At 40.0% G+C, this 17,031-nt stretch overlaps 1 protein-coding gene across 3 annotated transcripts in view; it reads right to left on the reverse strand.

The window, feature by feature from the left end:
* Nucleotides 1-714: 714 nt before the first annotated feature.
* The window catches only part of inpp4ab (inositol polyphosphate-4-phosphatase type I Ab), an 87,862-nt gene continuing 71,545 nt past the window's right edge, over nt 715-17,031 (reverse strand). For all 3 annotated transcript variants that reach the window (XM_085348330.1, XM_085348329.1, XM_085348328.1), the window contains one exon: nt 715-1,176. In XM_085348330.1, coding sequence (XP_085204456.1) covers nt 1,044-1,176 — 133 coding nt within the window. In that variant the 3' untranslated portion in view covers nt 715-1,043. The remainder of the gene's footprint in view (nt 1,177-17,031) is intronic.

The raw sequence follows: 17,031 nt of genomic DNA on the forward strand, positions 1-17,031 counted from the left end.
AGACAAGCTTTTGCGATCTTTTTGGTCAGCAGTGGTTTTCTCCTTGAACTCTTGCATGGAGGCCATTTTTGCCCAGTCTCTGTCTCACTGTTGAAACATGAACTCTGACCTTAGCTGAGACTAGTGAGGCCTGCAGTTCTTTAGCTGTTGTTCTGAGTTCTTTTGTGACCTCCTGGATGAGTCGTCGATGCATCCTTGGAGTAATTTTGGTGGGCTGGTCACTCCTGGGAAGCTTCAGCACTGTCCCAAGTTTTCTTTATGTGTGTATGCCTCTCACTGTGGTTCACTGGAGTCAGAAATGGCTTTGTGACCTTTCCTAAACTGACAGATGTCACTGGCTTTGTTTCTCAGCCGTTTCTTTGCATCATGGCCTGATGTGTTGTTGTTTGCGATCTTTTAGCCTGTTTCACTTTGTCAGACTGGTTCCGTTTAACAGATTTATTGATTCAGCAGGTCTGGCAGTAATCTGAGTATGGCTCATGAAACTGAACTGAAAGCTTTCCAAAATGTGGTTAGTCACATTATTAATCAAGGGGGTGTTACTTTGTCCCCCCCCAATCTTCGGTGTATTGGGAAATTAACAAGTGCAAATATAGGTTTATTAAAACTAAGTCTGTTTGTATTTGTATTTGTTTGCATTTGTATTCATTTGGAAAGAAGTCAAACACAGTTGCAGATTTTCTGATATTCTTCATCTTTATTGTAGAACAGAAATTATGCATCCTTCATATCGATTACATCAGTACTGGAAGTGGAAGTGAGGCAGTGCTTTTCTATAGTAAAAAATAAAAACATTTCTAAGCAATGTGTACAGTACCTAAAAACAGTCATTCCACTAAGGTGGTTTTTCGTCTTTATTTTTCAGGACGGAGCTACTGTTTGTTAGTGTGACATTCAGTCACTCAGTCTACCTCCACGATAATCTAATCTAAAACCTCTACAGCAGGAACCAGGCCACATGATGGTGAAATTATACAGTCTCTCATCACAGTATCTTCACTGTACTCAGTTTGATCGCATAGCAGTCCTCTGATCTCCTCCAGTCAGGTCTCCACTTTGCCAAAGGTGCCGTCGGGCGGTCGGTAGTGTCTGGGGAAGGCCTTGAGCTGCAGCGAGTTAAACGCGTACTTTCGGCATCCGACGTTCTTCACAGTGTTTTCTCGCCTACAGCCCTCGCTGAGGAGACAGGAGGAGGAGGAGGAGACAGAGGGGAGAGAGGGCATTCACAGGCAGAATGAGAGCAAAAGGAAAAAAAAAAAAAAGCAGAAATGATGACTTGTGCACATGATGAGAAGAAAAGATGAAAATGATCATTCAACCATGAGTGCAAAGGACTAAGAGTTCTGTTAGAGGACACACGTCTCTTCATATGAAATCAAAGGGAAACTCTTGTTGATGGATTGAAATTCTGGGATAAACTCAATTTTGTGAACTTGTAAAACTAACACTATTTTCAAAAGGAAATGGATTTAAATATTAAACAAAGTTAAAATATTATAAAAATCTATTCTATTATTTCTCCTGGTTACCATGAAAATTAAAGGTAACTTTAGTTGTTGTGATGCTGTGACTCCTCAGCCTTATTTTTTTTTTTTTTAAACCAGAGCTGTCCACATAAGGTGTGAATGTGACTGAGAAGTGCTCACTGTGTGGTCGATTTCACTTCAAATGGAACCAAAATAAAAAAAAATAAATTTAAATCACATTATATTCAGTAAGACTCAAAACTAGAGACCAGTGAACACATTTCTGATAGTTTTGTGATTATGAAGCAGGAGATTGAATGAGAAGCAGGGTCAATTTTGTCACAGATGTCTGTAGAATGACTGATTTTTATAGGCACAGGAGTAGAAAGAATGCAGGATGGAGACAATGGATGAAAACATGTTTTACAGGTTTTATATCTAATCTTTATATCAATCTAATCTACCATGCAGACAGGCAGTCAGATCACTAAATGTAATGTTAGTACAAATGACAGAAAATAAGACTGAAACTTTAATTTAAAAACGTTCAACAAAAAAAAAAAAAAAAAAAAAAAAAGCATCTGTCTCAACCCGAGAACACTAACGTCAGGTAATTTTCACCAACGTGATATTAGCTACGTGATTTTCATTGCGGTGCATTAGAGCCTGGAGGGTCCCGCCATGATTCCTTTATTTTGTTTTGAGACGTTGCATAGAGGTTACGTAGAGAAAGGAGAGTACTGTTGATGTTAAGTATGTTTTAACAGTATATCAAGTAAAATAGGCCCAATGTTAGTGACAAAAAAAAGCACATTAGGGTTCAAGGGTTAAAAAAAAAAATGTATTTTTTATTATATAAATAAATAAATAAATAAATAAAGCCTATGGATTATTTCACAATAGCAATTCCTGCTTATGACCAGCAAAGGTCAGTAAGTTTACACTCTTTCAAATTTACTCTAGAAAGGCTCAGGTGAAGCAGTCATATTTTAAAGCAGGCACGGTGGAACTCCAGGCCTCAAGGGCCGGTGTCCTGCAGGTTTTAGATATCACCCTAGGTCAACCCATCTGAATCAAATGATTAGTTTGTTACCAGCCCTCTGGAGAACTTCAAGACATGTTGAGGAGGTCATTTAGCCATTTGAATCAGCTGTTTTGGATGAAGGACACATCTAAAACCTGCAGGACACCGGCCCTTCAGGCCTGGAGTTCCCCCACGCCTTAAAGATCTCTGGTTTGAGACCAGGAGGAGAGACACTCATCCTCAGGGGGGTCACAAGCCAGTCACCACTAAGGCAGCAGCCCAAAACATGTTTCTTAACCTGATAAACAGCATGACTGCTGCCGAATTAAAAAAAAACAAAATCCATTCATAGACACAACAAATGCACATTATGACACATGGACTGACAAACACATGAATAAATAGATAAACGACCTCCAAATTGTCTGCTACCAGCTGGATAATCACATTTGTCTCTTTATTCAGAGCACAGCTGAAGCATGTTCAAGGATAGCCAGGTAGAACCTGACACGTTAAAGCAGGTTAGAATAAGATGAGAGTGCAAAACTTTAAAGACTATAAAATATCACACGGTTTACATTCTGCAGGTGGATGCAGGAAGCATTTATTTGAGCAGGAAAAGGGGAGGTTTTCTGGGGTTCGCGATACTCAGCGAGATAAAAAGCCTTTGGACGTGAACAAGAACAGAAAATCTGGTACCTGCTGTTTGCTAACTTAAACAACAAGAGAGCCACAAAACCAGTGCAAGTCCGTCAAAACGAGGTTTGAAAACACCTGCAAACAGAGAAGCAATCAAATCCACAGCTAACAGTCACAACACAACAAAATACATATAAATATGCATATTACAGGGAACTCAACAACAGTCATGTTCAGCTGTGACCAAGAGTAATGACAGCGTGACAGTTATGGCACAAGCATTATAATAATCAATATATACACACTCTACTTTGGAATAACCGCAGACTATATATATATGTATACATATAGCAGACAACAATATGATAAATAAAGCATTTTGGCAATACAGGCATTTAAATATAGTTTATCTACAGCAGTACAAATATATTTTCTGATATATCTGATTTCCTAAAAATAAATAAATAAATAAAGCAAAGGAAAAGGCAAACTGATGTTTTCTCTTCAGGTGGATAATATAACATTAGATTAATTTTGTAGGAAGCACTTTAGGGTAGTTACACCTGCAGGTATAGTGGGACTCAATGTTCAAAGTATCTGAAACCACTATCCCTCACTGGCATTTAGTCTTGATCAAACTTCCACAACTTTTTACCATTTCCCAATAATACTTACATTCCTACTGCTCAGCGATGATAAGTTTTGATATTATTTTATTTTTGAATAAATGCTAAGCTCACAGAGGTAGTTCAACAGATGATAAGAAAGCAATAACCTTAAAACTAATGCTAAAAACCTCAAAAGCGGCGTATAATCACTTAAATTGAGACAATTTGTAGTTGCATTGTTGCTGGATTTGAGCTAAAAAAAAAAGAAAAAAAAAGTTGACCCCACACTCACATTAGCATGCTAAGCTTCCGCCAGCAGATAGTTAGCTTTAGTTAGCTATATTGTTGATAAAAAAAAAACAAAACATATTTTATATTAATTAAAGATTTTTAAAAAAAAGAGCTTTAAGGGTGCTGGTGGATTTTCAAAATACCTTTTGTAGCTTTTCACAAAGCCTTTTACCCAGCTTTATTTTTAGTCTTACTTTAAAACATTAAGCTAGCTTACAGCTAATAGACAAAATGGGTAAAAAGGAATAAAATGCTAGCCTGGCTGAGTTCAAAAGAAACAAAATCCACCAACCAGCAGCTTTAAAGACTAAAGGCCCTTTCCTTTATGAGCAAAAAAGTTAGGACACAACATAAAATGTAAATAAAAACATATGATGACTTACAAATCTCATAAACTCCCATTTTCTTTACATAGGAAAAATATGTTTAAACTGAGAAAATGTACCATTATAGACGGGCAGAGTTTCTCAGAAGTAAATGGACTCTCCCAAAAGTCTAAAAGTTAGTTTCCTCAGTTTACAGATATTTATAGACTGCTAAAGCAGAGGGGATGCTGCACAGCAGTAAACACTGCCCTGTGTCATGTTGCTACCATCAAATTCAATTTAAGCTAATATTTTTATTTCTCAGTTTAAACTTTGTATGTTTTCTCTGTTGTACTGTGAATAAAATATCAATGTGAGATTTACAAATCATTGTATTCTGTCTATATTCACATTTTACACAGTATCCTAACTGTAATTACATTAACAATGTAAGATTGTTAAATATTTAAAGAATAAAAACAACTTTTAGTTTTATAAGATTAGCTAAATTAAGCTAACTAGCCGCTTTATTAAAAATGGTACCAATCGTCTCACTAACCTTCCAGGAAGTAAATCCCCAAATTTAATATTATTCTTTTAATATAAAGCACAAGACTGATATTTTACTGAAATTACTACACGTATACTGCATTTCCTGTGACACAAAACATTTCTCAAAGCAGTCTGAAAGATGTTCAATATTTTCAGGATCCAAAAGAAAGCATACAGGAAGGATCATTTTACTGTAGTATGTGACTGCTTAGAGGTCATCAGCATGGGTAAGCTCCCCAAAGGAAGCTATTTTAGTCTGATCCATTTCCATACTGGGTCGATCTTAATGAGGCAGAGCCTCTGAACTCTAGGGAGGCGACCGATGCTGATGGTTAGCTTTACAAGCAAAGATATTGATTTTTACATTACAGATTTCCAATATGTAAAACAATCTAAGTGCTTCTGGTTTCTAACACAGTTTCCACATACATTGTTAAAGAGGACCTACTATGCTTGTTTCCAGCTCTATGATTTTATTGGCGCACTGTATTAGAGTAGCTATGGATGGCTCACAGTTCAGATATACTTAATATTTCACAGAGGTCCCTCAGTTTATCTTCTGTCCCTAACTTTCTCTTTAAGGCTACAGTCACACAGGCCTAGAGACTGGTCAGCAACCCCTGACAGGTTTCAAAGGAAAATCATCTATTTCTTGACATATTTGATGAGGTTGCTGGCTATCATTGCATGAAGTCAGCTGCAACAAAATCCTCTCTGCGATTGCTTTGGTCTGTCCTCGTTCCGCGCTCAGTTATCCAGGTAAGAAAAGTCCAGACAGCTGACTCTGTTCATCTGGATGTAGCTTCCCAGTCTTCAACTAGCCACTGCAAGTTCAATGCCAACAGTTGTCATAATTTTGGTTGTGCTACAGTCTGTAACCTTATCCCTAGTGCAACTGTAGTTTTAAAACTGAAACCAACAACTTTTACTTTGAAGGCAAATTTTCTGAGTTTCTGGTTTGAATGAAACATGAAAAGTTACAATCTGCTCAGAACCAAAGCAATGACAAGGAGGTTTTCGGTAGGGCACCATATACTTTACAACCTAGCAACAACAAGCAACCCCCAGCAATCAATCACCAACTGGTTAGAGAATACACCCTTTCCCCTTCCAATTAGGGGGTAACTAGCCATCAGTATGACTGCATGAACAGGGTTAACAATCAATTTCCACTTGCGACTGCCGACAAGCACTCGCAGTTAGTTAGGGAACCCTAATTTTTCCCTAGTGAACTGTGGTTACCAGGCATTGGCAACTGTTCTCTAAGCCTGCGTGATTGAGACCTAAGAGCACCCTCACCTGAAAGTCTACTTTCTTTGAATAGGCCAGTATCGGGAAGCCTGCTGAGGGGTAGCACTGAATGCTTTGCGAGCTGTACTGTTAGTGCCTACTAGACTATTTTCACCGAAGTTTTTCTCCTGTGTGAAAGTTTTTTAATAAGAATTCCATTTAATATGAATTTCCTGTCACAAAAGCCCTTTTTCCATTAGTACCTATTCGGTTCGTCTCAGCTCAAAACAGCACGACTTGCCTCAAATCGTTTTCCCCCCATTACAATCGAGTACCACCTACTTTACTTTATTTATATAGCACTCTTCACAGGATAAGAACCACAAAGGTGGACGTCGAGGCAACGATATACCTCCTGCTTGGTCTGTGGCTTTTTTCCAGACTCTGGGACCACAGCGTTGCTTTTTGAACCCATTTTCCTTGTTGCCGGGTTTTAAAAGTGGCAGTTTTGATTTTCCTGAGGGAGACGCTCTAATGACTCATGGAGTGACGTCACTGACGAGCCAATAGGTGGCATGCAGTCTGTTGATGTCACATTTTTAGATCGCCCTGGATCGCTTGGAACCCTGAGCGAGTAGGTGCTAAAAAACCCCCCCAAAAAAACCCAGTACCTGGTACCAGGTACTATCACCTAATGGAAAACCCAGTAAATAGTAGCGAGACGACACGAGTAGGCACTAATGGAAAAGGGGCTATATATATTTAAAACTATCCATCCATCCATCCATCCATCCATTCGCTTCCGCTTATCCTTTTCAGGGTCGCGGGGGGCGCTGGAGCCTATCCCAGCTGTCATAGGGCGAAAGGCGGGGTACACCCTGGACAGGTCGCCAGTCTGTCGCAGGGCCAACACACAGGGACAGACAACCATTCACACTCACATTCACTTGCACATTCACACCTAGTGGCAATTTGGATTATCCAATTAACCTATCCCCACAAGCTGCATGTCTTTGGACGGTGGGAGGAAGCCGGAGTACCCGGAGGGAACCCACGCAAACACGGGGAGAACATGCAAACTCCACACAGAAAGACCCCGGCCTGATGTTGGAATTGAACTCAGGACCTTCTTGCTGTGCGGCAACAGTGCTAACCACCGTGCCACCGTGCTGCCGTGCACTAAATAAGAAAAAAAAAGCAAAGTAGGTCCCGTTTACTTCATTCTCAATATAACCAAAATATCATGGAAGCCATGGAGTTAGTAACTGGGAAATAAGGCTCTTCATAATAATACAATGATATAATTAACAGTGGGCATATCAAACATCAAAACAACATTCTTATAGGAAGCTCTATTAAAAGTGCATAAAGTTAGATAAAATCAAGAAGATGATTAACTGATGATCCAGTGGCTTAATTAGTTGGCATGTATTTTTATTATTTTAGCCATTTATTAAACATGAATGCCAAATATTTGCGTTTTTAATGGTAAATTTGCTATTTTAAAAATATGTTAGTAAGCAAATTATCTTTGGGTTCTGGACTGTTGGCAAGGTAAGACTAGAAACAACAGTTAATCAGCTAACAGAAATCATCACACTGGGATCTTTACTTGACACAAGAATGCCTGAAACAAGAGGGACACACACTGCATTGTGTATTGGTCCCTTGTTTCTAGGATGCATAAGCCAAAATGAATGCAGACATCCCATCTTTAATAGCCTAAACTCTTTGCATCTTAACACCTCACATTACTCATCAAACACTCTACTGTCTCTATAAAGCTCATGTAAACATATCGGCTGGTACAGATAAATGCTCTAAAGGGTTCACAAGCTGCAGCAATGCAAACACATTTCCCCTGAATATCCTACAATCATACATTCCAGTTACAAGCTGCATCCTGAAGTACGCAGAGATCAGTTCTGTCAGTCGGTGAGACAGAGCTGATCTCGACTGCATTGTCCTGAAAGCTGCAGAGCAGATGTGGGTCGAATCGCTGACTTACTGCATCTATTTTGGCACACTGGGACCAATTAAAGTGTTTGAAGAGTGCCATCGCTGGCCAGTCTCAGCCTCTGGGCAGGTGAACACCAGGATGTGACGGTGTCTTATAAATGAACTGAACCCATAAATAACACTCAGCCAGACTGGAAAAACCTGAGTCCATGAAGAGATAAAAGAATGACAAAACAGCCACTCATGCCTAAACTTTAAACTTGAGAGGGTCACTTTAATGATAATGAGCAAATCCAGGCTACAGGACTTTTTTTGTTTTGGCAGTAAAGACAGTAAAAGATAATTAAAAGTATTCTGGTTAATTATGGGTCATATTATTGCTGTGTAGTCTGACTTGAATTTTAACTGATCAAAGGGGTACAATTCAAAAGGTTGCTTTTAGTTAAATATGTGATTCTTTTAATAAATATTACTAGCATTAGGAGATAATACTGTGATGGCGATGACGGCGACATCCTGCCAGACGTACGAGCCAGGATTAATGAGGCCTGGATGAAGTGGCGTCAAGTCACTGGTGTCCTGTGCGACCGATGAATGCCCGACCACCTCAAGTCAAAGATCTACAAGAGTGTAGTGCGCCCTGTGGCCCTTTATGGATCAGAGTGTTGGCCAGCCACCGCAAAGCACGAACAGGCCCTTAACACAATGGAAATGCGGATGCTGCGATGGTGCCTGGGCCTGACACAATAGGACCACGTCACGAACATCGACATCCGGAAGCGGCTGGGTATTGCACCAATCACAGAGAAGATGCAAGGAGTGCAATTGCGATGGTATGGGCATGTGGTCAGAAGTGATTAAAACTCTGTGGCAAGAACAGCACTGCGACGGCGACCAAGGGGCAGACCAAAAAGGCGATGGATGGACCAAATTAAAGGCAACGTGAAGAATATCAGCGCCAACCTGAACGACGCCCTTGGCCGTGCCAAATGGAGGCGGCTTTGCAGAAAAGCAGACCCCGCAGAGTGGGAATAACGCTAGGAGGAAGAAAAAGAAGAGGAGCTAATACTGTGACTACCTGATAAATCAAAGTTTTTGCTCCATTTTTGGTCTCCACCAGCTCATGGGGGAAACAGCTGACACTAAAGAGCAGCAGGAGAAAAGTAAAACAGTAAAGCTGTGCAATGCAAATACAAAACACTGGACTCAAAGACAGTAAATTGTGCCACTAAAGTATAGGCCTGAACATACCTACATACCTACCTATGAAAGGCAGAAGAGGAAGTAGTTCCTTCCAATGTAGACAATCCGAATGATATAGTTTATTTCCACTGTGTTCCTGTTAATGATAAACTACAAATTTACCCTAAATTACTAAAATATCGATATTTTAATACGAGAATCGATTCTAGAACATAAATGACTGGTATCGGAGGAATCGATATTTCAGTATCGCCATCACTACTAAATGAGCATTTCGACATTGAATCTACTAAGCAGGGCAGCTTTAATTTTAATAAGGAATTAATTAAAGAGAAACTCAAAGTTTTTTTTAGTTTACATTAGTTGTAGTTATTTTTATTTTGCTAACTTTTACAGCAGACATTTATCATATTTAGACTTAAATTAAGACCAAATTAACTGCAAAGACATTTCCAGTGTATTGTTATTTATTTTAAGGCAGCTATGTGGTTGCATCATTTCAAGTAGTTTTCTTTTTCAAAAGTCTAGTTGTTCATTTTATTCCAGTTAACTAAATATTTTTTTCCACATCTATTTTTTAACACTGGTTTGAACGTAAAAAATAACAGCTTTCACATTGATGTTACTTATTTTGGCACACTCTACACTCAATATAAGACTGTTAGATTGTTCCGTCTACTAGCGACAATATTTCAGCTTTTATGATTTTATTTTTATTTTTGTGGGTGTGCTAGGAGTTCGAAATACTGCTTGTACTTGTGCCAATACGCATTTAGTCGACACAGTTCAGAGCAGTATTCCTGCTCAGTGAACTCCTCTTTTAAAACGGGTCACACATGTCACGGGGCTTTTTGTTTAAGGCTAAATGAATGTGAACAAGCATAGTTTTCATATCAGCAGCACAAGTGTTTAATGTCCATCAAGTAAACGGTCAGTTAATGGGTTCAGTTCATTTTTTCTGATTAAACAGGGCTATCAGGTGATTCCTAACACTACCTCACATAAACATTTCAATAGGCTGGATCTAAACAAAGACAGAGACAGACCCGGATCTGCTGGAAAGTGCAAAAGCTCAGGCAGAAGCAGGAAAATGCTTCCACCGTCTATAAAGAAGCAGGAAGACCAAAAGAAACAAAAACTAGCAAATGCTGCCTTAAAAATATATATCTAAGCAAGCGCGTACTTGCTTCATTTTGGCACGAGATAAAAGCTTTAGGTTCCTCCACATTAGCGTGTGGGGCAAGTGCAAAAGCACATGGAAGACAATGATAAACCAAATGTTCCAGAAAATGTTTTGATGATATAAGCTGTTTGCGCTGAGCTTAAATCATGAATAAAATAATCATCTGATTGCTACTGTGGGTCTTTCCTGAAAGCAAAGTTTAGATATCATCTGCTTATCCTTATACACATTATATACTCTTTACAATAAACTGTTACCTTCCACCAGTGAAGGGTAAGGCAGAGTACTAACTGACCATCACAAAGGAGCAAAATATGTCCATCAGAGGGCGCTATACACTAAGAAAGAAGTAATACACTCTCGTTAGGCAGTACTGGAAGTGGATAATCCTGTGAGTTACTAAAGGTAATATCTTAATGTCTTTTAATGGCTTTGTGTTATATGTTCGCATGGAGCCAGCCAAATTTTTTTTGAAAGTCCTCTTTTTGGCAAATACCGTCCATGCGGACAAAACTGAGCTTTTTCAGATACACTGAATCTGAAAATTGCAGCGTTAGTTTCTGTAAAGTCTTAGAAAAATGCATGTTTGGTTAAACCTCAGTAAAGAAAACAGAATTGGAGATTTAGGACATCGTAATGGTTAAAATTTAGTATTTCACATAAAAGCCCAAAAAAAGGATTAATCACGTGGCAGCGTTTTGGACTGTAGTGACAAGTGAATCGTGAGTTTAAAACAGCAGTGTCTGCTATCTTAATCCTGGACAAAAAAAAAAAAAAAAAAAAAAAGAGAGAGAAGAGAAGGAAATAATCTGGGTAATTTCAGCGTGTACACGTGGACGAATATCATCCTAAAAAAACACATGAATGGATTCATGTAGAATTCACATTCAGCAGGCTTAGTGTGAACATGGCATGTGGCCTCACGCTCAAATGTAGGCAACACAATTAATATATCAGGAGTGTCAAACAAGTGGGATAGAACTAGGCCAGTAAGACCTCAGGCACACAGAACTAGAAACCAGTTGGTGAATCCCTGGCAACCACAGGTTGCTAGGGAAAAATGTGCATTACTGAATAGGTTGCCAAGTGGTTGCAAAGACGTACACGGTGCTGCACTACAAACGTCACTGTTGTAGCTGCTACTGGATAGCCAGGAGTCACTCATATTTTGCAAGTGAGACAACTTGTCTGCAACTGCTTACTAAGCAGCAGTGAAACTGAAAGGTGTAAAACTTGTAATAGAGACAAAAAAAATGTCATCTGAACATTTCAAAAGGCCCACCAAAGTGGGTGCTGCACATTTTTCCATAACTATTGGTGGTTGACAGGCAGGGGTCGCTAGACCTGCAAGACTGAGGACGTCTTCTCGTTATACTCTGTCCTTAACCTCCGGACACCCGAGCTCTCGTTAGGGATGCATTTTTAATTTTTCTTAGCGATTTACGATTAGCTGGACCTAATCTTAACTCCACTATTTCTTTGACAGCCCACCAGAATAAAGTAATCATTGTGTTTTTTTGAAAAGATAAACACTTTATTAAGAAGAATGAAGAGTAAATATGTTACCATATATCCCTGTATGATGATGCAGGGTCTCAGGAGTTCAAGATATCACAGAGAGTTTATCAGATTTATAAATCAGATCAATTCATTACATTAAGAACAATTTGGAGGTTTAGGGGAGTGGGAAGAGGTTAGCCTTCTGGTCCTGTTAGGATCATACAGGATTGGGTTAGTGGCCCACGAATAAGATGAGTTTGACACCCCTGAGCTATGACAGGTTTTTAATAGAAAAAAGAAAAAGATGTTTAAAGAATAGAAAAGAAAGAAAAAGCCCAAAGCGTGGCTGCTGATAAGTGGGACGTAAGTCGCGTACAGCCCTTAGTGAGGGTGGGACAGTGTGTGTGAGCTGATTACACCCCTCTCACAGGTCAGTGGCACAGTTTCAGAAACACCCCGGGGAGTCAGCGTGGAGAGTCCCCGCCCACCCTCGCAGTACGTTTGACATTTGGTCACTTCCAGCGTAGAGCTGCTCGCTCAGCTGCAGCGCAGTTTGGCCAGGAAGTAGGCCATGCTGAGGAAGATCCACACCACCAGGAGGTTGGGGCTGAGGGCCAGCAGGGGCAGGGAGTACATGAGGCTGGGGTCCAGCCGGAAGTCACGCACTGGCAGCAAGCCGCTCAGGTTCTTCTGGATCACCCCCTCCCTCGTGCCAATGCTGCCGAGCCACGGGGACGGGAAGAGGAAGAAGAGGAGAAGGAGGAGGAGGTGGTTGTGTGAAGCAGCAAACAAGGCAGGGGGAAGGAGGGAGGAAAAGAGGGGGAAATAAAGATAAGAAGAGGGACGGAGGAGGAAGGAGAAGAAATAAGGAGGAAATTGCAAGAAGGGAGGAGGAAAGGTGAAGGAGGAGGCCAAAATAAACAGATGGAGTGTGAGTGCACACAAGTGCGACGGCAAATTAACACGTGACCAAAAAAAAAAAAAAAAATCAGAGTGACAGTGAAGAAGCCACATCCACAATGACCGGAGGCATTTTAGACCAAAATAAAAGCAATAATATCAAGGCGACGACAAATGGGCGGACGGAGTAGAAATCAACAACACAACAACCCCGCAAAAATGAGCCAATCACAGGAGCAAAACAGCAATCATGTAACGGGAAACAAGAGGAGGAGGAAACAGGAGGAGGAGAGAGAAAAGAGAGAAATTAAGAAAGGGAAAGAAGGTAAGAAAACACAGCAATGGCTCTCCATGTTTATATACTCTAAGACATGGGTGGAGGAAGGAGGGACAGATGGAGGGAAAAGACTGGAAAAAACACCCTTTTATTGAAGGAGTAAAGCTTAAAGGAAGAACTTCAGACTATAAATGATAAAGATGGCGTCCTATTAGAGGTAACATGCAATAAGGGTGTCTTATCCATTTACTTCATCCACTTTAAACCACTTAGTGCAGATAGCTGGGGATAAAAGAGGGAGTGAAGGGGGCCGATATCTCCAAGCATTGTTTAGCATGCTTCTGAGCTCCAACATAATAAAACAAATTCTAAAAATGATCGGATTTCATGCACGTCGGCTGGTGAGGAGGAGGAGAGGAAAAAGGGGAGAGGAAGAAAGGTGAAGAGACATCATATCATGCGAGTATCTGCAGGACTTTATTGTAGACAGGCGTGTTTCCATCTTTAACAGAAATATTCACAACAGGAAGTCACACAACCGTCGACAGAGAAAGTAACAAACACTTTCAGAGGCTTTTAAAGGAGAAACACTGACTGTCCTCCAGCAGGAAATCACATAAATATCAATAATGCTCCGTTCAGGAATACAAATTCCCAGCATCCCTCGTGTTTCCTGGGTTTTTTTGTAAATGAAAACATTTCTTTTAAAGGGGGCTGAGTGAGAGTGGTTAGAATTTTTAAGAAAAAAAACTTTAAGGTTAAAGATAAATGCGCCAAATAAATGGCAAAGAAATGTGGCTATTTCACAAGAAAATCACATGAACTAGTAAATTTACCAGAAAAAGTGGCAAATTAAAGAGTTAAATGTACATTTACAAGAAAAAGGGTCGCAAACAACATGCTTATTTCACAAGAAATTTAAATTACATTAATGGATACATTTAAGTGATAAATGTTGTAAATTTACCAAGATAAGTGGGAAATTTGAGAGAAAAGTGACAGATTTCCAAGAAAAGTTACAAACATATACAAGATAAATGTGGAAAATGAATAAAATGGCAAATTTCAGAGGAAAAAGTAGCAAATTTACCACAAAAAATGAATAATGTATGAGAAAACCTCTGTATCTGCGCCTCTGTTTTTCAACTCTAAAAGTTTGAGTTTTCACTCCTCTCACTCAGACCCTTTTTTGATTTATCTACTTCCTTTAATTTATTTAGTTTTTTTTTTTACCTTCAGTGACCCTAATTTGCTGTCATGAACAGAGAATGATTGTTTCCATAGTAACACTATCCATAGTAATACTTGAAATGTGCAATTCACTTGTATTTTTATTTTTTATTCCTATTTATTCTATTTATCCCCTTTGTATACTTTATTTATATTTGTCTCTGTATTTATGTGTGTGTGTGTGTGTGTGTGTGTGTGTGTGTGTGTGTGTGTGTGTGTGTGTGTGTGTGTGTGTGTGTGTGTATATATATATATAACAATTCTGTAACTGTAACTTCGGTCGTTGCTGTGCTTTTTTTGGAAGTCGAATTTCCCAGAGGAACCCACCCGAGGGATTAATAAAGTTCTATCTTATCTTATCTTAACAATGTGGGGTGAATTCATCCAAAAAAAAAAAATCTTAAGCAAATGAAGGAAAAGAAAAGCCTAGGTTTTTGACTTTATAAAGTATTGAATCAGCGTTAGTTTACAGTAGCATTTGCCACAAAGTCAAGCCCAATGTTTCTACAGGCTAATCTTCTTTTTAAGGCTCTTGTAGCCTACTTTTGCTTCTGCAAGGCGCTTTGCAACCCACCTCCACCCCATCTCTACCTTTATCTGGTGTTCCTGACTTCAACCCTGATCATTTTTATTTATTTATTTATTTTTTAAAAACACACAGAGGCAAACGAAGTCCAGTTCTTTTACACAGGCAGAAATTGTTTTTGGAAGCGATAAAATGAGGATGGGTGAAGGAACTCTATGGCAGGTGTTTTGGTTACACAAATAAAGGAAAGACAGTTGAGACAAGTAGACGGATATTCAAACTGATGTTTAGACAGACAAGACAAGAACACAGACCAACAAACACTCGACATAACCATTAAAAGGACTGAGTAGCAGTTGGGTAGCTCTCTTCTCCATGTAAGCGTCCTTCTTAGGTTTAAAAAGCATCAAAAGTTACTGATAAACTTTGAGAGGAATCTGCCGGTGAAGTGAGGTAACCAACTGAGTCTTAACTCATTCGAGCATCACCTTCGAGACAGCCTCTAGCTCGCCTCGTTATGCAGAGGAAGCAGGTGATGAGTTTTCAAACCACACATGGGCAAAACTGATTTTAGAGATTCAATAAAGTAAAACACTGAATCTGAGAAGCTGTGGATGTATTTCCCTAGAGCTGCGTAACATCAGCCATGTCTCCACATTTTAAAGTGGACATTTGTCCTTCTGAATTTTGAGAAAGTCAGAAATGTGCTTGTCTGTGGTTCCTGTTTGTAATATACATGTAGAGGGGGGTACTAACAAGCATCACTCAGGCACTTTGGCACAAAAGAAAACTTTGACATGCACTGATGTGTGGACGCAGAAGGAAATTATATATCTCTTTTCTCTTACAGACGTGTGCCAACAAGGACTGAAAAATTAAACTGACCAAGTACCTCAAACGTCTGCCTGAGGCTGACTTCAACAGCGAGTCAGTCACCATAGACTGCCATGCTAAAATGTCCATCATTACAGCAAAAATAAACATGTTGACAGCCTGGTTTCAGTCTCTTTAACCAACAACTGCATGCGGCTGAAACTGGCTGCTTTGACGTGCAGACTTCACCTCCACTAGTCTGAAATGGAGCCGCTGACAGTGTTTGTGCTGATGTTCTGACAGGACTCAACCAAATATTATGGAAGCTTGTTATCGCCCCTGAAAAAGCAATTTTCGTGAAATTTAAAAATATTTTTTTCCTCACAAGCCTGAGCTCCACGCAGCCATTTCTTACTGCATGACAGATTCAAGACAGAGGTCACGGAGGCAGCAGTCTGAGCAGAGACGTCTGGACTTTCTTCACCAGGACGCTCTAGGCTGCAGGTCGATGATCGATTTTGTAATCGTATCACCAGACCTGCGACCATATGTTCTGGACACTCGGGTAAAGAGAGGGGCTGAGCTGTCAACTGATCACCACTTGGTGGTGAGTTGGATCAGGTGGCGGGGGGAGGATGCTGGACAGACCCGGTGCACCTAAACGTGTAGTGAGGGTGTGCTGGGAATGCCTAGCAGAGGCCCCAGCCCGCGAGATCTTCAACGCACACCTCCGGCAGAGCTTCAACAGCATTCCGAGGGAGACTGGGGACATTGAGTCCGAATGGACCATATTCAGCATCTCCATTGCCGAAGCTGCTGCATTGAGCTGTGGCCGCAAGGTGGTTGGTGCCTGTCGTGGTGGTAATTCCCGAACCAAATGGTGGACACCAGAGGTGAAGGGAGCCTTGTTGAGACTAGTAGTTAAACATATGCCATTTTATGACCAGTAGTCAATGTAGTAAATTAGGTTAACAGCTGTAGGCCATATATTATCCTTTAGTTCTGATGGTGTGCTATGTATGTAGTTTAGTCTTTATTATACTCTTGAATAAAAGAAACATAATCATTTTGTAGTTCATTAGATAAAGTGTGCATTACTCTGTATCCTTGATCAGCTGTGAATGTCTTACACTGTTTTCTTGAAATGTTTTATTGCTGAATCATGTGAAGAAGGCTGTAAGCAGGGGACTAGGTGTCTGGGCAGAAGAGATAAAACCACATTCCTTACCCCCCTTCCTACTTCACACAGAAAGACAGGGAGGCAAGGTCAGGAGCCAGGCTCGCTAAGAATTAGAAAAACATGTGAAGATGCAGCTTTTATGACA

The sequence above is a fragment of the Diplotaxodon limnothrissa genome, linkage group LG23 (genome assembly GCF_057381915.1).
Source record: "Diplotaxodon limnothrissa isolate DT_005_m linkage group LG23, D_limnothrissa_male_GT1.1, whole genome shotgun sequence".
NCBI classification, from domain to species: Eukaryota; Metazoa; Chordata; class Actinopteri; order Cichliformes; family Cichlidae; genus Diplotaxodon; species Diplotaxodon limnothrissa.